The sequence below is a fragment of the Taudactylus pleione genome, unplaced genomic scaffold (genome assembly GCF_031769625.1).
Source record: "Taudactylus pleione unplaced genomic scaffold, aTauple2 ptg000006l, whole genome shotgun sequence".
In the NCBI taxonomy this organism is placed as follows: Eukaryota; Metazoa; Chordata; class Amphibia; order Anura; family Myobatrachidae; genus Taudactylus; species Taudactylus pleione.
In genome coordinates, this window is record NW_028284409.1 from 9,598,870 (window position 1) to 9,621,393 (window position 22,524).

General features: G+C 33.5%; 1 protein-coding gene across 7 annotated transcripts in view; it reads right to left on the reverse strand.

The window, feature by feature from the left end:
- AHI1 (Abelson helper integration site 1) overlaps positions 1-20,734 on the reverse strand; it is a 404,344-nt gene extending 383,610 nt beyond the window's left edge. For all 7 annotated transcript variants that reach the window (XM_088452390.1, XM_088452372.1, XM_088452409.1 and 4 more), the window contains exons 1-2: positions 20,624-20,734; positions 14,015-14,086 (exon numbers count right to left, since the gene is read on the reverse strand). In XM_088452390.1, coding sequence (XP_088308516.1) covers positions 14,015-14,072 — 58 coding nt within the window. In that variant the 5' untranslated portion in view covers positions 14,073-14,086; positions 20,624-20,734. The remainder of the gene's footprint in view (positions 1-14,014; positions 14,087-20,623) is intronic.
- Positions 20,735-22,524: the final 1,790 nt, after the last annotated feature.

The window sequence follows — 22,524 nt, forward strand, 5'->3', positions numbered from 1 at the left end:
AGTATAAAACAGATTAATACCAGTATAACACCAGTATAAAACAGCATAACACCAGTATAAAGTAGAATAAAACCGGTATAAAACAGTTTCAAAACATTACAATAGTATAATACCAGTATAAAACAGTATAAAAACATTACCACAGTATAATACCAGTGAAAAACACTATAATACCAGTATAAAACAGTATAACACCAATATAAAAACATTACCTATTATACTGTTTTATACTGGTATTATATGGTAGGAATGTTTCTATACTGTTTATACTGGTGTTATACTCTTTTAAACTGGTGTTATTCTGTTTTACACTGGTTTTATTCTGTTATAATGTTTTTAAACTGTTTTACACTGGTATTACACTGATTTATACTGGTATTATACTGTTGTAATGTTTTTATACTGTTTTATACTGGTATTATACTATTTTATACTGGTATTATATTGTTGTAATGTTTTCAGACTGTTTAATACTGGTATTATACTGTAGTAATGTTTCTAAACTGTTTTATACTGTTATAATGTTTTTATACTGGTATTATTCTGTTTTATACTGGTATTATACTGTAGTAATGTTTTTACACTGTTTTATAATGGTATTATACTGTTTTATACTGGTAATATACTGCTGTAAAGTTTTTAAACTGTTTATTACTGGTGTTATACTGGTATAGTGTTTTTTACTGGTATTATACTGTGGTAATGTTTTTATACTGTTCTTACTGGTATTATACTGTAATAATGTTTTTAAACTGTTTTATACTGTTATTATAAATAAACATTATAGTAATAAATATTACCACAGTATAATACCAGTATAAAACAGTATATCAGTATAAAACAGTATAATACCAGTATAAAATAGTGTAAAAACATTACAACAGTATATTACCAGTATAAAACAGTATAAAAACATCACTACAGTATAATACCAGTATAAAACAGTATACAACCAGTATAAAACAGTATAATACCAGTATAAAACAGTATAAAAACATTACAACAGTATAAAACCAGTATAAAACAGTTTCAAAGCATAACAGTATAAAACCAGTACAAAACAGTATAATACCAGTATAAAATAGAATGCTAGTATAAAATAGTTTCAAAACATTACTACAGTATAATACCAGTAAAAAACAGTATAAAAACATTACAACAATATAATACCAGTATAAAAATATTTCTACCATGTAATACCAGTATTAAACAGAATACCAGTGTAAAACAGTATAATACCAGTATAAAACAGTGTAAAAAACATTACCACAGTATATTACCAGTATAAAACACTATAATACCAGTATAAATCAGTATAACACCAGTATAAAACAGAATACCAGTATAACACAATATAAAAACATTCCTACCATGTAATACCAGTATAAAACAGAATAAAAACATTACCACAGTAAAATACCAGTATAAAACACTATACCAGTATAAAAGAGTATAAAAACATTACAACAGTATAAAACCAGTATAAAACCAGTATAAAACAGCATAACACCAGTATAAAGCAGAATAAAACCAGAATAAAACAGTTTCAAAACATTACTATAGTAAAATAGCAGTATAAAGCAGTATAAAAACATTACCACAGTATAATACCAGTATAAAACAGTTTCAAAGCATTACAACAGTATAAAACCAGTACAAAGCAGTATAATACCAGTATAAAATAGAATACTAGTATAAAATAGTTTCAAAACATTACTACAGTATAATACCAGTATAAAACAGTATAAAAACATTACAACAATATAATACCAGTGTAATACCAGTATAAAAACATTTCTACCATGTAATACCAGTATTAAACAGAAAAAAAACATTACAACAGTATAATACCAGTATAAAACACTATAATACCTGTATAAAACTGCATAAAAACATTACAGCAGTATAATATCAGTATAATACAGTAGAAAAACATTACAAAATAATAAAACCAGTATAAAATAGAACAGCAGCAGTATTAAAGTTTATAAACATTCCTACAGTATAATACCAGTATAAAACAGTATAAAAACATTCCTACCATGTAATACCAGTATAAAACAGTAAAAAAACATTACCACAGTATAACACCAGTATAAAACAGTATAATACCAGTATAAAACAGTATAAAAACATTACCACAGTATAAAACCAGTATAAAACAGAATAATACCAGTATAAAACAGATTCAAAACATTACTACAGTATACCAGTAGAAAACAGTATAAAAACATTCCTACCATGTAATACCAGTATAAAACAGTGTAAAAACATTACCACAGAATAACACCAGCATAAAACAGTATACCAGTATAAAACAGTATAATACCAGTATAAAACAGTTTCAAAGCATTACAACAGTATAAAACCAGTATAAAACCAGTATAAAACAGTATAATACCAGTATAAAACAGTATAATACCAGTACAAAACAGTTTAAAAGCATTACAACAGTATAAAACCAGTACAAAGCAGTATAATACCAGTATAAAATAGAATACTAGTATAAAATAGTTACAAAACATTACTACAGTATAATACCAGTATAAAACAGTATAAAAACATTACAACAATATAATACCAGTATGAAACAGTACAACAGTATAAAACTATTTAAAAACATTAATACAGCGTAATACCAGTATAAAACAGTATAAAAACATTCCTACCATGTAATACAAGAATAAAAAGATTGCAACAGTATAATACTAGAAAAAAACATTATAATACCAGTATAAAAAGGGTAACATCAGTAATAAACATTTCAAAAATATTACAGCAGTATAATACCAGTATAAAACAATATAAAAACATTCCTACCATGTAATACCAGTATAAAACAGCATAAAAACATTACCACAGTATAACACCAGTATAAGACAGTATAATACCAGGATAAAACAGTATAATACCAGGATAAAACAGAATAATACAAGTATAAAACTGTATAAAACATTACAACAGTATAAAACAGTATAACACCAGTATAAAACAGAATACCATTATAAAACAGTTTCAAAACATTACTACAGTATAATACCAGTATAAAAACATTCCTACTATGTAATACCAGTATAAAACAGTATAAAAACATTCCTACCATGTAATACCAGTATAAAACAGAATAAAAACATTCCTACCATGTAATACCAGTATAAAACAGAATAAAAACATTACCACAGTATAATACAAGTATAAAACACTATACCAGTATAAAACAGTATAAAAACATTACAACAGTATAACGCCAGTATAAAACAGTATAACACCAGTAATAAACAGTTCAAAAACATTACAGCAGTATAGTAGCAGTATAAAACAGTACCACAGTATAATACCAGTATAAAAACATTACCACAGTATATTACCAGTATAAAAACACTATAACACCAGTATAAAACAGATTATTACCAGTATAACACCAGTATAAAACAGAAAACCAGTATAACACCAGTATAAAACAGAATAATACCAGTATAACACAATATAAAAACATTCCTACCATGTAATACCAGTATAAAACAGAATAAAAACATTACCACCGTATAATCCAAGTATAAAACAGTATAAAAACATTACAACAGTATAAAACCAGTATAAAACCAGTATAAAACAGCATAACACCAGTATAAAGCAGAATAAAACCAGTATAAAACAGTTTAAAAACATTACAATAGTATAATACAGTATAAAACAGTCTAAAAACATTGCCACAGTATAATACCAGTGAAAAACACTATAATACCAGTATAAAACAGTATAACACCAGTATAAAAACATTACCTATTATACTGTTTTATACTGGTATTATATGGTAGGAATGTTTCTATACTGTTTATACTGGTGTTATACTCTTTTAAACTGGTGTTATTCTGTTTTACACTGGTTTTATTCTGCTATGTTTTTAAACTGTTTTATACTGGTATTACACTGATTTATACTGATATTATACTGTTGTAATGTTTTTATACTGTTTTATACTGGTATTATACTATTTTATACTGGTATTATATTGTAGTAATGTTTCTAAACTGTTTTATACTGTTTTAATATTTTTATACTGGTATTATTCTGTTTTATAAAGGTATTATACTGTAGTAATGTTTTTACATGGTTTTATAATGGTATTATACTGTTTTATACTGGTATAATTCTGCTGTAAAGTTTTTAAACTGTTAATTACTGGTGTTATACTGGTATAGTGTTTTTTACTGGTATTATACTGTTGTAATGTTTTTATACTGTTTTATACTGGTATTATACAGTTCTATACTGGTATTATACTGTTGGAATGTTTTTATACTGTTTTATACTGGTATTATACGGTTATTTCCTGGTATTATACTGTGGAAATGTTTTTATACTGTTCTTACTGGTATTATACTGTAATAATGCTTTAAAACTGTTTTAAACTTGTATTATAAATAAACATTATAGTAATAAATATTACCACAGTATAATACCAGTATAAAACAGTATATCAGTATAAAACAGTATAATACCAGTATAAAATAGTGTAAAAACATTACAACAGTATAATACCAGTATAAAACAATATAAAAACATCACTACAGAATAATACCAGTATAAAACAGTATAATACCAGTATAAAACAGTTTAAAAACATCACTACAGTATAATACCAGTATAAAACAGTATAAAACATTACAACAGTATAAAACCAGTACAAAACAGTAGAATACCAGTATAAAATAGAATATTAGTATAAAATAGTTTCAAAACATTACTACAGTATAATACCAGTATAAAACAGTAAAAAAACATTACAACAGTATAATACCAGTATAAAAACATTTCTACCATGTAATATCAGTATTAAACAGAATAAAAACATTACAACAGTATAATACCAGTATAAAACACTATAATACCTGCATAAAACTGTATAAAAACATTACAGCAGTATAATACCATTATAAAACAGTATAAAAACATTCCTACCATATTATACCAGAATTAAACAGTATAAAAACATTACCACAGTATAACACCAGTATAAAACAGTATAATACCAGTATAAAACAGTATAAAAACATTACCACAGTATAAAACCAGTATAAAACAGAATAATACCAGTATAACACAGAATAAAAACATTCCTACCATGTAATACCAGTATAATACGGTATAAAAATAATACAACAGAATAATACCAGTATAAAGACATTCCTACCATGTAATACCAGTATAAAACATAACAGTATAAAACCAATAAAAAAACAGTATAATACCAGTATAAAACAGTTTAAAAACATCACTACAGTATAATACCAGTATAAAACAGTATAATACCAGTATAAAACAGTATAAAAGCATTACAACAGTATAAAACCAGTACAAAACAGTATAATACCAGTATAAAATAGAATACTAGTATAAAATAGTTTCAAAACATTATTACAGTATAATACCAGTATAAAACAGTATAAAAACATTACAACAGTATAATACCAGTATAAAAACATTTCTACCATGTAATATCAGTATTAAACAGAATAAAAACATTACCACAGTATAATACCAGTATAAAACAGTATAATACCAGAATAAAACAGTTTAAAAACATCACTACAGTATAATACCAGTATAAAACAGTATAAAAACATTACAACAGTATAAAACAGTATAATACCAGTGTAAAATAGAATACTAGTATAAAATAGTTTCAAAACATTACTACAGTATAATACCAGTATAAAACAACATTACAACAGTATAAAACAGCACTAAAGTGTAATACCAGTATAAAAACATTTCTACCATGTAATACCAGTATTAAACAGAATAAAAACATTACAGCAGTATAATACCCGGATAAAACAGTATAAAAACATTACAAAAGAATAAAACCAGTATAATATAGAATAACACCAGTATAAAACAGAATAACACCAGTATGAAACAGTTTATAAACATTACTACAGTATAATACCAGTACAAAATGGTATAAAAACATTCCTACCATGTAATACCAGTATAAAAACATTACCACAGTATAACACCAGTATAATACCAGTATAAAAACAGTATAAAAACAGTATAAAAACAGTATAAAACCATTACCACAGTATAAAACAGTATGACACCAGTATAAAACAGAATACCAGTATAAAACAGTTTCAAAACATTACTACAGTATACCAGTAGAAAACAGTATAAAAAAATTCCTACCATGTAATACCAGTATAAAATAGAATAAAAACATTACCACAGAATAATACCAGTATAAAACAGTATAACACCAGTATAAAACAGTATAAAATCATTACAACAGTACAAAACCAGTATAAAACAGTATAACACAGAATAAAAACATTCCTACCATGTAATACCAGTATACAAACATTCCTACCATGTAATACCAGTATAAAACAGTATAATACCAGTATAAAACAGTATAAAAACATAACAACAGTATAAAACAGTATAATACCAGTATAAAATAGAATACTAGTATAAAATAGTTTCAAAACATTACTACAGTATAATACCAGTATAAAACAGTATAATACCAGTATCAAAAAAGAATAACACCAGCAATAAACAGTTTCAAAACATTATAACAGTATAATACCATTATAAAACAGTATAAAAACATTCCTACCATGTAATACCAGTATAAAACACTATAATACCAGTATAAAAAAAGAACACCACTATAAAACATTACAACAGTATACCAGTATAAAACAGTATAAAAACATTACAACAATATAATACCAGTATAAAACAGTATAATACCAGTATAAAACAGTACAACAGTATAAAACAATTTTAAAACATTACTACTGCATGATACCAGTATAAAACAGTATAAAAACATTCCTACCATGTAATACCAGTATAAAACAGTAAAAAAACATTACACCAGTATAATACCAGTATAAAAAACTATAAAACAGTATAACACAAGTAATAAACAGTTTAAAAACATTACAACAGTATAATACCAGTTTAAAACAGTATAAAAACATTTGTACCATGTAATACCAGAATACAAAATAAAAATATTACAACAGTATAATACCAGTATAAAAACATTCCTACCATGTAATACCAGTATAAAACCAGTATAAAACAGTATAACACCAGTAATAAACAGTGTCAAAACATTACAACAGCATTATACCAGTATAAAACAGTAGAAAAACAATCCTACCATATTATTATATATGGTAGGAATATATTTCTATTGTTTTAAACTGGTATAATACTGTTATAATGTTTTTACACTGTTTTATACTGGTGTTATACTGTTTTACACTGTGGTAATGTTTTTATACTGTTTTATTCTGGTATTATACTGCTGTAATGTTTTTAAACTGTTTATTATTGGTGTTATACTGTTTTATACTGGTATTATACTGTTTTTATACTGATATTACATTGTTGTAATGTTTTTAGACTGTTTTATACTGGTAATATACTATTTTATACTGGTACTATATGTTATAATGTTTTTATACTGGTTTTATTCTGTTTTATACTGGTGTTATACTATAATAATGATTTTACACAATTTTATATTGGTATTATACTGTTTTATACCGGTATCGTACTGCTGTAAAGTTTTTAAACTATATTACTGGTGTTATACTGTTTTATACTGGTATAGTGTTTTTACTGGTATTATACTGTTGTAATGTTTTTATACTGTTTTACACTGGTATTATACGGTTTTATACTGGTATTATACTGTTGTAATATTTTTAAACTGTTCTATACTGGTGTTATTCTATTTTATACTGGTGTTAAACTGTGTTATACTGGTATTATACTATTGTAATGTTTTTAAACTGTTTTATACTGGTGATATTCTGTTTCATACTAGTGTTATATTGTTGTAATGTTTTTACACTGTTATTAAGGTGTTTTATACTGGTATTATACTGTTTTATACTGGTGTTATACTGTTTTATACTGGTATTATAGTGTTTATACTGGTATTATGCTATTGTAATGTTTTAATACTGTTTTATACTGGTATTACATGGTAGGAATGTTTTTATACTGTTTTATACTGGTATTATACTGTAGTAATGTTTTTAAACTGTTTTATACTGGTGTTATACTGTTTTATACTTTTGTAGTGTTTTTATACTGTTTTATACTACTGTAATGCTTTTAAACTGTTTATTACTGGTGTTATACTGTTTAATACTGGTATTATAGTGTTTTATACTGGTATTATACTGTGGTAATGTTTTTATTCTGTTTTATACTGGTATTACATGGTAGGAATGTTTTTATACTGGTATTATACTGTAATAATGTTTTTAAACTGTTTAATACTGGTATTACTCTGTTTTATACTGGTTTTATACTGTAGTAATGTTTTCAAATTATTTTATACTGGTATTATTCTGTTTTATACTGGTATTATACTGTGGTAATGTTTGTATGCTGTTTTATACTGGTATTACATGGTAGGAATGTTTTTATACTGTTTTTTACTAGTATTATGCTGTAGTAATGTTGTTAAATTGTTTTATACTGTTATACTGTTTTACACTGGTATAATACTGTTGTAAAGTTTTATACTGTTTTATACTGGTATTACATGGTAAGAATGTTTTTATACTGTTTTATACTGTTATTGTACTGTTTATTACTGGTGTTATGCTGTTGTATATTGGTATTATAGTGTTTTATACTGGTATCACACTGTTGTAATGTTTTTATTCTGTTTTATACTGATATTACATGGTAGAAATGTTTTTACACTGTTTTATACTGGTATTATACTGTAGTAATGCTTTGAAACTATTTTATACTGGTATTATACGGTTCTATACTGGTGTAATGTTTTTATACTGTTTTATACTGGTATTATACTGTTTCATACTGGTATTATACTGTTGGAATGTTTTTATACTGTTTTATACTGGTATTATACGGTCTTAGAAGAAAAGAGAGGGGGGTTCATGCACCTGAAAAAAGTACTACCTGATTGATTGAGCAGCTGCCATTTTTTGTTTGTGGTTATGAGATGCATGAATGAGCCAGCATTAGCAGGGCATGCTGGTTCTAGTAGTGCTAGTTGGAGTTCCCAGGGGTGACTCCCAGGTAAGCAGGCTCTCAATTCGGATGCATTTATGTATGTGCCTTTATCATGAGGCCTTACATTTGCCAAAAATATATATGTGCCTTTATTAAGAGGCTTTAATTGGCATACATTACATTTGGGGTGAGCGTTTGGGCGTAGGGCCGCCGAGGCTGCTCTGGCTGGGCCTCCTGAGGGCATCACCACTTAATACACATAGTTACTTTTCACATCACCTTTTTATGTTTGTTTATTATTCATGTAATTTTTCACATATATTTTAACCCCTTAACACTTAGTAATTACTTGCACACTACTATACTTTACACTGCACTGTCACTCTTTTTCCATTTTTCGTGTGATGCCCTGGGGGGGTCCTGGGCTGTACGTAGTTTTGGGGTGCTCTGCTCCTGTACGTGAACCGTTTAGTGAAGGGACTGCTAGTGACAGAGAAGCCTTGACGAGGCCTAGCAGCATCCCATGTATTTGCAAATGCATGCAACTAATATCTCTGAAATTCTATTACCATATAGTGTTCATATATTGTTGCTAGTATAATTCAGTGTGCTGAGGAACAATAGGGGGTTAAACCCCCCTCTCTTTTCTACTTGGTATGACCCCTCCCTTTCATGCACCTGAAAAAAGTACTACCTGATTGATTGAGCAGCTGCCATTTTTTGTTTGTTATTATACGGTCTTATACTGGTATTATACTGTTGTAATGTTTTTATATTGTTTTATACTGGTATTATACGGTTATATACTGGTATTATACTGTGGTAATGTTTTTATACTGTTCTTACTGGTATTATACTGTAATAATGTTTTTAAACTGTTTTATACTAGTATTATAAATAAACATTATAGTAATAAATATTACCACAGTATAATACCAGTATAAAACAGTATATCAGTATAAAACAGTATAAAAACATCACTACAGTATAATACCAGTATAAAACAGTATACTACCAGTAAAAACAGTATAAAAACATTACAACAGTATAAAAATATTCCTACCATATACACGTATAAAAGAGAATAAAAACATTATCACAGTATAATGCCTGTGTAAAACAGTATAATACCAGTATAAAACGCTTTAAAAGCATTACAACAGTATAAAACCAGTACAAAACAGTATAATACCAGTAAAAAAATAGAATACTGGTATAAAATAGTTTCAAAACATTACTACAGTATAATACCAGTATAAAACAGTATAAAAACATTACAACAGTATAAAACCAGTATAAAACAGCACCAGTATAAAACAGTTTATAAACATTACTACAGTATAATACCAGTATAAAAACATTTCTACCATGTAATACCAGTATAAAACAAAATAAAAACATTATAACAGTATAATACCAGTATAAAAACATTACAGCAGTATAATACCAGCATAAAACATTACAAAAGTATAAAATCAGTATAAAATAGAATAACACCAGTATAAAACAGAATAACAGCAGTGTGAAACAGTTTATAAACATTACTACAGTATAATACCAGTATAAAACACTATAACAGTATAAAACAATTTAAAAACATTACTACAAACGTAATACCAGTATAAAACAGTATAAAAACATTCCTACCATGTAATACCAGGATAAAACAGTATAAAAACAGTATGACACCAGTATAAAACAAAATAATACCAGTATAAAACAGTTTCAAAACATTACAACAGTATACCAGTATAAAAACATTCCTACCATGTTATACCAGTATAAAACAGAATAAAAACATTACCACAGAATAATACCAGTATAAAACAGTATAACACCAGTAATAAACAGTGTAAAAACATTACAACAGTATACTACCAGTATCAAACAGTATAAAAACAATCCTACCATATTATTACACAGTTTTATACTGGTATTATATGGTAGGAATGTTTTTCTATTGTTTTATACTGGTATAATACTGTTGTAATTTTTTTAAACTGTTTTATACTGGTGTTATACTGTGGTAATGTTTTTATACTGTTTATTATTGGTGTTATACTGTTTTATACTGGTATAATACTATTTTATACTGGTATTATGCTGTTTTTTTACTGGAATTACATTGTTGTAATGTTTTTATACTGTTTTATACTGGTATTACACTATTTTATACTGGTACTATATGTTATAATGTTTTTATACTGGTATACTGTTTTATACTGGTGTTATACTATAGTAATGTTTTTACACTATTTTATACTGGTATTAGACTGCTGTAAAGTTTTTAAACTGTATTACTGGTTTTATACTGTTTTATACTGGTATAGTGTTTTTACTGATATTATACTGTTGTAATGTTTTTATACTGTTTTACACTGGTATTATACGGTTTTATACTGGTATACTGTTGTAATGTTTTTAGTCTGTTTTATACTGGTATTATACTGCAGTAATGTTTTTAAACTGTTTTATACTGGTGTTATTCTATTTTATACTGGTGTTAAACTGTTTTATACTGGTATTATACTATTGTAATGTTTTTAAACTGTTTTATACTGATGTTATTCTGTTTCATACTGGTGTTATACTGTTGTAATGTTTTTATACTGTTTTGTACTGTTATTAAGGTGTTTTATACTGGTATTATACTGTTTTATACTGGAGTAATGTTTTTAAAGTGTATTATACTGGTATTATATTGTTGTAATGTTTTTATACTGATTTATACTAGTATTACACTGTTTAATGTTTTTAGACTGTTTTATACTGGAATTATACTGTTATGTTTTTATACTGTTTTATACTGGTATTATACTGTTGTACTGTTTTTAGACTGTTTTATACTGTTGTACTGTTTTTAGACTGTTTTATACTGGTATTATACTATTTTATACTGGTATTATACTGTTATAATGTTTTTATACTTGTATTATACTGCTGTAAAGTTTTTAAACTGTTTGCTACTGGTGTTATACTGTTTTATACTGGTATAGTGTTTTATACTGATATTATACTGTTGTAATGTTTTTATACTGTTTTACACTGGTATTATACGGTTTTATACTGGTATACTGTTGTAATGTTTTTAGTCTGTTTTATACTGGTATTATACTGCAGTAATGTTTTTAAACTGTTTTATACTGGTGTTATTCTATTTTATACTGGTGTTAAACTGTTTTATACTGGTATTATACTATTGTAATGTTTTTAAACTGTTTTATACTGATGTTATTCTGTTTCATACTGGTGTTATACTGTTGTAATGTTTTTATACTGTTTTGTACTGTTATTAAGGTGTTTTATACTGGTATTATACTGTTTTATACTGGAGTAATGTTTTTAAAGTGTATTATACTGGTATTATATTGTTGTAATGTTTTTATACTGATTTATACTAGTATTACACTGTTTAATGTTTTTAGACTGTTTTATACTGGAATTATACTGTTATGTTTTTATACTGTTTTATACTGGTATTATACTGTTGTACTGTTTTTAGACTGTTTTATACTGTTGTACTGTTTTTAGACTGTTTTATACTGGTATTATACTATTTTATACTGGTATTATACTGTTATAATGTTTTTATACTTGTATTATACTGCTGTAAAGTTTTTAAACTGTTTGCTACTGGTGTTATACTGTTTTATACTGGTATAGTGTTTTATACTGGTATTATACTGTTGTAATGTTTTTAAACTGTTTTGTACTGGTGTTATTCTGTTTCATACTGGTATTATACTGTTGTAATGGTTTTATTCTGTTTTATACTGGTATTATACTGCTGTAATGTTTTTAAGCTGTTTTATACTGGTATTATACTGCTATAAAATTTTTAAACTGTTTGTTACTGGTGTTATACTGTTTTATACTGTATTATACTGTAGTAATGTTTTTAAACTGTTTTATACTGGTGTTATACTGTGGTAATGTTTTTATACTTTTTTATACTGGTATTATACTGTTGTAATGTTTTTAAACTGATTTATACTGGTGTTATTCTGTTTTATACTGGTTTTATACTGTTGTAATGTTTTTATACTGTTTTATACTGTGGTAATGTTTTATAGTGTTTTATACTGGTATCACATGGTAGGAATGTTTTTATACTGTTTTATACTGGTATTATACTGCTGTAATGTTTTTAAACTGTTTATCACTGGTGTTATACTGTTGTAATGTTTTTATACTGGTATTATACTGTTTTACATTGGTATTATACTCTGGTAATGTTTTTATACTGTCTTATACTGGTATTACATGATAGGAATGTTTTTAAACTGTTTTATACTGGTATTATACTGTTTTATATTGGTATTATACTGTAGTAATGTTTTTAAACTGTTTTATACTGGTATTATACTGGTGTTATATTGTGGTAATGTTTTTATACTGTTTTATACTGGTATTACATGGTAGGAATGTTTTTATACTGTTTTGTACTGGTGTTATACTGTAGTAATGCTTTTAAACTTTTATACTGGTATTATACTGTTTTATACTGGTGTTATACTGTGGTAATGTTTTTATACTGTTTTATACTGGTATTACATGGTAGGAATGTTTTTATACTGTTTTATACTGGTATTATACTGTTTTACCACTGTTTTTTCACTTGTGGCGCTCTATAAATAATATTAAATCATGATAAAAAAACTGTATTAAGTAGGGCTTCAAGGCTGGTTCCAAGTGTGGGGCGTGGGGCGCGCAGTAACTGATTAACACGGCTAATCCCATGCATTCTTGTGTGAAATGGCCGCCATTGCGGAAAATAGCTCCTGGGAACTTAGCCCGGGAGCTAAATTTCCTGTGTAACAATTGAAATGCCCCCAAAGTGCCCTACAAAATATTTTTCGTTTCTCCCCCATTCCATTTATTAGGTGAATACATAACATCCTCATGTCTTATAAACATCATAAAAGACATGCAAATCTACTGAACAATTTCATAAAGAAAGAAAAGCAAGAAGTAATAACGGGAAATGTTTCACCTGCAGGCATTTTCAGGGCAAGATCCAATGAAGGTTTCAAAGAGTCGGTTTTATTCATAATTTTTCAGTCACCTGTTAAACACAAAATACTTTGTATTATCCAAGTTACAGTCGATGAATTTAAATGCAAGACATGCAAGTTAAAATTGACAAAAGTAGAGTGTTTTGCATCTATCTTCATTATATATATATATATATATATATATATATATTCAACTTCATTTGTTTCTACTGACGAACTGTCACAGTGACTTCAGATGATGTAGTCAGCTTTGGTGACTGGTTCTATGTTGCATATGATAGAAAGAGTTACCCAGGTGAGTACAAGGACATCAGAGATGGTAAATACTTAGTGAGCACAATGGAGCAAGCTGGCAGCAACTGGAAATGGCCATCATCACCAGATTAAATATTTTATACATCTTCACAGTTAATCAGGAAGATAAACGATTAATTCACGGGGATTCTACAAGTTTTGGTAATTTGTATCAGAGTCCTTTGACTGTTGACAGAAATATAAAATGCGAGTCACATTTGTATGTAACATGAGTCACATGTCAAAATGAATTTTATGTATAGTTTGGTTAACATTCATTTTTTATTTATCAATCACAAGTTTGTAAAAATAATTAGGAGAGCAGGTTTAAATAAATATATAAAGTTCCCTCCGTTCCTATGCCCTTTCTGTTGAAACAGGAGTCATGCATATAAACAATAAAATGGAACTAATAAAGGTGCGTACACTCTAAATGATGTGCTCACGATGCGATATTGTGAGCTATTTCCTTTGAATCGCTGCTCCGGTGATGTCCTCTGGGGGTCCAGTTAGCTGAGGGGTTAGGCGAGCCAGTCAGCACCTTCTCATTGTATTTTGATTGCGGAGTGGATTTGCAGGGACAGAGCTTTATCGCAAGTTCTGTTCCTGCAAGGGATGTTTAATAAATCCCTGCGAAAATATTACACTACAACCACATTTTAAATGCAGATTGTAGTAAATAGGGCCCTTAAAGTGACATTAGTCATTAATGTTCAACTGTTTAAACAGCCTATTCTAAGTGTTCAACTGTTTTATTCACTCACACTAGTATCCTGTTAAATGCTTATTCATTAAAAGTAATTCAAATGAAACGGCCTATTCTGATCTATTTTTCATCTCCTACTCTGTATCTATTTCACCCTAAAGAACTCCATGTAGAACTATTGCGGTACCTCTCTGATATATGCACTCCTGGTGTGGTTGAATGCACTTGGCCTTGACCCATCTGTTTTCAAAAACATGGCGTACGTCTCCAAAGACAAGACAAGTTAGCAAAATGTAGAAGCATTTAAACTTCGGCTACAGTTCACAGGGCATGGCGCAATTGGCATAAAACACTACGTGCTCTTTTCATGTAGCACATGAACTGGCCACGGGAAGATATCAATATATTGCATCATATCCTTGATATATATATAACAATGTTTTGTAGCCATTCATGAAAACTTTCCGGCAATGTCCCCTGATAAATGGCCCCTCCACGATATGGCGAAGCAGCGCAGACTACCGATATCTTATTCACACTGCGCACGCACCGGAAGTACTTTGCTATTACAAGGCGGAAGCTGGACACAAGGGGCAGAGCAACAGGGAAAGAGCAGTGACTTCCCTGCACCTCTCTGCTCAGTGAGGTATGTTTCAGTTAATTTTGCCATCTACAGATTAAATTGAGAAGCAAAACAAAAACCTGGTGTTTCCGTTGTTCTCTGAATCGCTCTCCCAATACTAGTGATAGGGGAACGATATTTACACTAATCGGGAGCACCACTGGAGAAATCTTATGCTGGGTACACACTGGCAGATATATTGGCCGATTAATTGATTGGCCAATACATAGTGTATCCGTCGGCCAGTGTTTATCAGCGATATGTCTGTGAACGACGTTGCTCACAGACATCGTGTTGGCTGTGCTACACAGCCGAATGCAGATATATCTATATATACACTACCGTTCAAAAGTTTTGGATCACTTAGAAATGTCATTATTTTTTAAAGAAAAGCACTGTTTTTTTCAATGAAGATAACGTTAAATTAATCAGAAATACACTCTATACATTGTTAATGTGGTAAATGACTATACTAGCTGCAAACGTCTGTTTTTAAAGGAATATCTACATAGGTGTATAGAGGCCCATTTCCAGCAACCATCACTCCAGTGTTCTAATGGTACATTGTGTTTGCTAAGCGCGTTAGAAGACTAATGGATTATTAGAAAACCCTTGTGCAATTATGTTAGCACAGCTGAAAACAGATTTGCTCATTAGAGAAGCTATAAAACCGGCCTTCCTTTGACCTAGTTGGGCATCTGGATCATCACATTTGTGGGTTCGATTATACTCTCAAAATGGCCAGAAAAAGAGAACTTTCATGTAAAACTTGACAGTCTACTCTTGTTCTTAGAAATGAAGACTATTCCATGCGAGAAATTGCCAAAAAACTGAACATTTCCTACAACGGTGTGTACTACGCCCTTCAGAGAACAGCACAAACAGGCTCTAACCAGAGTAGAAAGAGAAGTGGAAGGCCCTGATGCACAACTGTGCAAGAAGACAAGTGCATTAGAGTCTCTAGTTAGAGAAATAGATGCCTCACAAGTCCTCAACTGGCAGCTTCATCAAATGGTACCCGCAAAACGTCAGTATCAGCGTCTACTGTGAAGAGGCGACTCCGGGATGCTGGTCTTCTAGGCAGAGTGGCAAAGAAAAAGCCATATCTGAGACTGGTCAATAAAAGGAAAAGATTAATATGGGCAAAAGAACACACACACACAGACATTGGACAGAGGAAGATTGGAAAAAAGTGTTATGGACAGACGAATCGAAGTTTGAGGTGTTTGGATCACACAGAAGAACATTTGTGAGATGCAGAACAAGTGAAAAGATGCTGGAAGAGTGCCTGACGCCATCTGTCAAGCATGGTGGAGGTAATGTGATTGTCTGGGGCTGCTTTGGTTTTGGTAAAGTGGGAGATTTGTACAAGGTAAAAGGGATTTTGAAAAAGGAAGGCTATCACTCCATTTTGCAACGCCATGCCATACCCTGTGGACAGCGCTTGATTGGAACCAATTTCCTCTTCCAACAGGACAATGACGCAAATGACCTCCAAATTATGCAAGAGCTATTTAGGGAAGAAGCAGGCAGTTGGTATTTTGTCTGTAATGGAGTGGCCAGCGCAGTCACGAGATCTCAACCCCATTGAGCTGTTGTGGGAGCAGCTTGACCGTAAGTGCCCATCAAGCCAATCCAACTTGTGGGAGGTGCTTCAGGAAGTGTGGGGTGAAATTTCTTCAGATTACCTCAACAAATTAACAGCTAGAATGCCAAAGGTGTGCAATGCTGTAAAAAGTTTGAAGGACAAAATTATTTCAAATGAAAAACATTATTTCTAACCTTGCCAATGTCTTGACTATGGCCCTGATTTAGAGCCGGACGCTCTGACCAGAGCGCTCGCTCTGAATCATGGCCCACCTCCATTAATATGGAGCGTCCTCCTGGACGCTCGTATAGCTGTGGGTCACCACCCACAGCATATACGAGCGTGCAGGATGATGGTCGCGATGGTCTTGACCATCACGACCATCGAAACTGCGAGCAAAAGCCTGCGGTTGAGTTTTTCAACTGCAAGGCCAGGAGTGATTTTGGCTCTATCAGAGCCAAAATCACTCCCACTGACATCACTAGTGATGTCAGTGGGGCCGGCTTCAGACGGTAGGCGTTCCCTTGGGAGCGCCTCCGTCTGGCAGGCACGCCCCCCGCACGCCCACCAAAGGGGGCGTGCTGTCAGTCAACATCGACAGCACGCCCCCTTTGATGAGACACTCCGAGCGAAGGAAAGTCCTTCGCTCGTCGCGTCTCGTGCATGCGCACGACGGAGCTCCCTCCGTCGTGCGCATGCGCAGTGCAGACCATCGACCCACTTGCGAGCGGACAGCCGCTCGCGAGTGGGTCTGAATGAGGGCCTATATGTTCTATTCATTTTGCAACTCATTTGAAAAATAAAAGTAAGTTTTCATGTAAAACACAAAATTGACCCCAAACTTTTGAACGGTAGTGTAAGTCATTTTAATACCGCACCAGTGATATTATGTCATCACAGTCAGTGGGTTACATATTTATAAACTCAGCTTATAATCAGTCAACAGAGTATGTTTAATAATTCCTTTAGCTGAGGTCCCACCAATCCCTCCATAATATATTAGTACAGACCACAAAAAGAAAAAGAGAGTGTTTAGTATGGTGCACTCATTATTATTCACATAACCCTCATTTTTATATAGATCAGTAAAGCTGTTAAAATTATAATACCTTTTATTGATTTCTTGTTAAAATGTATATATTCCAGAATTCCACATATAAGGTGAAATATTAAAATTTACATAAATTGACACAATCAAAGAAAAAAAAATATATAAATATATATACCAGTCAAAAGTTTGGACACACCTTCTCATTCAATGGTATTTGTTTATTTAAATTATTTTCAACATAGTAGATTAATACTGAAGACATCAAAACTATGAAAGAACACATATGGAATTATGGCACGTATTCAATTTGAGCCGAGCCGCGTTAATTTAGTTGTCTAAGTGCCTGATTCAGCACGGATCGCAAGTGCTAAGACGCACATACTTGGCCGATTATCACGATCTGCGCATGCGTATAAGACACAGTGCGTGAACCAGACACTGCGATCGGGAATGCGATCGCAGGCAGTACGCACCCATTACACAATGATTGACAGAAAGTGCCGTTTGTGGGTGGTGACGGGGGTGATCGTGTGAACGCAGGCGTGTCAGTGCATTCGAACACTGTTGTAGGGGCATGCATAAATTATCCACAGTGAACCCATACACAACCTGAGTACTCAGGCCCTGATTCAGAGCCGGATGCTCTGACACAGCGCTCGCTCTGAATCAGGGCGTTTCCACCCACAGCTAATGCAAGCTGCCATGATGATGGTCGCGATGGTCAAGACCATCGGGCTAGCGACAAGACCCTTGTGGTAGGGTCTCGTGGCCGCAAGCCCCAGAGAGATATCAGCTCAAACAGAGCCGAAAGCTCTCCCACTGACATCATTTGTGATGTCAGTGTAGCCGCACCCAAACGGTAGGTGTTCTCACGGGAACGCCTCCCCCCCCCCCGGCCAGCCCACCAAAGGGGGTGTGCTGTCACTCAACATCGACAGCACGCCCCCTTTGATGCGAGACCTGGAGCGACGGATTGCCCGTCGCTATCCGGGTCTCGCGCATGCGCACGACGGAGCCGGCTCCGTCGTGCGCATGCACTCTGGGCCATCGACCCGTTTGCGAGCGCTCAGCGCTTGCGACAGGGTCTGAATCAGGTGCAGGAAGTTTAGCAATTCCTGCGGGAGGGTCAGGTCAACCTCTATTCTGCATATTGGTCCGATGGTTCTTGATTGTACCAATATTTTCACTATCTTGCACATTATTACGGATGTGAGTGAAGGTAAGGGGGAGTCTTCATATAATGGTGCTGTGTTAGTGCTTATACATTCATTAGCATATTATTCGCAGCGACCGGGTGCATGCGATTGCAGACTTGCGATCCGTGCTTTATCAGACCCTAAGTTAAATCAATGACTAAAAGTAAACAGAGGACACATCGGTTGTAAATCACTGTATAGTATGATGGCACAAACTGAATGTATTTTAATATTGTCAATAAGAATTATCTGATTGTTAACACCACTGGCTTCCACCAGGGCCTAGGGCGAAACTTTTAAAATTGTAAAAACAAAAAAAATCAGTGAAATATGCAGTCTCATTCAAAATAGTAAATTCAGACAAACCATGTTGTTTCCTCTCTTTGTCAGAAAAATGTATATTCCTTTTTGATTCATTTTGTAAAGTGTTCTGAGGTCATTATACCAATGAGTCATTGCAGTGACATGGGCTATGAGAACAACTGTCCGTCCATAAGAATAAAGTAAGATGACAGTTTACACAACCACTTAACATCTGGGTTTGGACCCTTCGGTGCAACTGTGCATGTGCCCAGTGACATGTGCTCAGAGTAGGCAGGGGAGGTCATACTCCCTCCCCAATCATGCTCCAGAGTTTTGATATAAAAACTATTATATAAAAAAACAGACGGGCATCGCAATCAGCTCCGGTCCAGCAGTGAGGAGTTGGCATGGGTAAGAGGGCTGAAGCCACCTTCTGACTTTAAATAGCCCAAGCCAGTATAGAAAACCTCAAGATTAGAAAGTCAGAGATAATTTCCTGCTGTATAGCATTGCTAAATAGTAGGAATAATTATTTCTGCCTTAAACACTTATTTCCTCAGATGTTAAGGATAAAACCGAGTTGATAAATAAGTCCATTAAACTATGACACACTCTGCACACTGGTGAGTACACAGAACTACATACTAGACTAGAATACTTGCAACGGGACTTACTACTGAGGATAACAGACAGCAGCTCTCACGCTGGTGTGTGCAGGGCTATATACTACTATACAGGGCCGGTAGTAGGTGTATGCTGAGTACAGTGCGGGTGTGATGCAGCTGTACCCGGTACAGGAACACGCTTAGGAGAGCAGCCCAACTCACCCGCCGTGCTGAGCCGCAGTCCATGGCACCGTAATGTCGCCGCGCCTGGTGCGGGGAGGACGTGACCCTGCCTCAGTTCTACCGTTACTTTCCCATCCAGCACCCACAACAGCTCCCCGGTTACCGGCCCCGCCCCCTGCCATCACCGGGGCAACCCAGCAGCCAATCACATGCGGAAGCAGCGTGCTAAGAAGGACCTGCTGTGTGTGTAGGGCGGAAGTTGGGACTCGCACAGCAGTCACTGCGGGTGGTCTGACTTCACGGTTGATGCTAGATCCTATGTGGCTAAAGGCCTCTGTGACGTAACCCTGACTTCACACACCAGCAGCAGCAGGTTCCTTCTAAATTCATGTGTGGTGTGGTTAAAGCCTAATGGTGCGTACACACTGGGCGATTAAAGTGGACGACTGAACGATAACGATATCGTTATCGTTCAGTCGTCCACTTTATCGTCCATGTTTAACACAAAAAAGATGAACGATGACGACGACGCGCGTTCCCGCGGGTCGTTCGTCATCCTCGTTCATCGGGCTGACATGCAGGCCAACCTGACGACCTCGTCAGGTTGCTGCATGTCAGGGAATGGGTGAGAGAGCCCGGCGCTGAACGATATCGCTAATGATATCGTTCAGCGGCTGTGCTCAATGTCATGAACGACATTGAGCACAGCCTGCCGGGGACACACTAGACGATATCGCTCAGGGAGCATATCGTCTAGTGTGTATGCACCTTTACTATATAGAACAGGGTAGATCCAAGTGGTCAGAAGGACCAGGTCCTTTGACCAACTTGAATTTAGACTAATACAATTCACACCCATGTGACCAGCTCTCCACATCAGGGGGAGGAGTCAGGGTCTACAATCAGTTAGTAGAGTCCACAGCAGCATGTGGAGCGTGGAATCAGCCCAGTTGGTGGTTCTGCCCTCACTGCCACAAATACATTCACCAGCACCGTCCACGCAGCACACCAGGCAATGGGACATCTCTGAGCTATTGGATCACGTGCAGCTTTATCGTGAATGCGTACAAGACAGGGCCACGTGATGCCTGCACACAATGAAATCTAATGAAAGCTTCTTCCTCTATATGATATGTTTTATATATATATATTTTGTATATATATATATATATACCCCCTGACAAAGTCATCCATTGACAAAACGCGTTGGTTGTGACGTGGACGTGTGTGACGTCATCCGCTGTTACCAGAGCTGGCGGTGGTCCGTGAGTCTGATATCTGAACTTCGGCTGTGATATATCATCTGGAGCCAGAGGAAAGTTTATGGCCCGGATCACTATTTTAAACTTAAATGTATGTGAGCTTTGAATTTAGTAAAACAATTGTCTACCTTTTTAATTTACGAGTGCGCTCTCCCTTCTTTCTACTTCAGGGTCCATAGGGGGTCCACAGGGTTAACCTTGGGGATATAGCTGGATCAGGATCCATGGGCACCACACAGTTAAGCTTTTAGCTCCCAGGATGCACTTGGGTCCTCCTCTATACCCCGCCCCCGAGCCACAGGCACCTCAGTGTAAGCTGGTGCCCGGCCGGACTCGGTCACCGCGCAGGGGGGCTGCAGGAGCAGCCCCCAGAAGCTTTTTATTTTCTAATAGATTTTATTTATTTTAGTTTCTCTTTTTACTACAGACTGCAGCGAAGGGCTGTCTGTACAGACGCCCACGCTGCCGCTCTGATCCCCGACTGGCGCCGCGACGCCAGTACTGATCTGGGGAACGCGGCGGGAGGACAGAGTCCGTACTAGCCGGACTCTGTCTACCTCCCAGGACTGCTGCCGGAGTCGCCGGGGATTCAGGTAAGCCGCGCGTCGCTGGCTAGCAGCGGCGCGCGGAATACCTTAAATGCAGCCCTTTAGCCTCCGGTCCTGGGGACAGACCGGA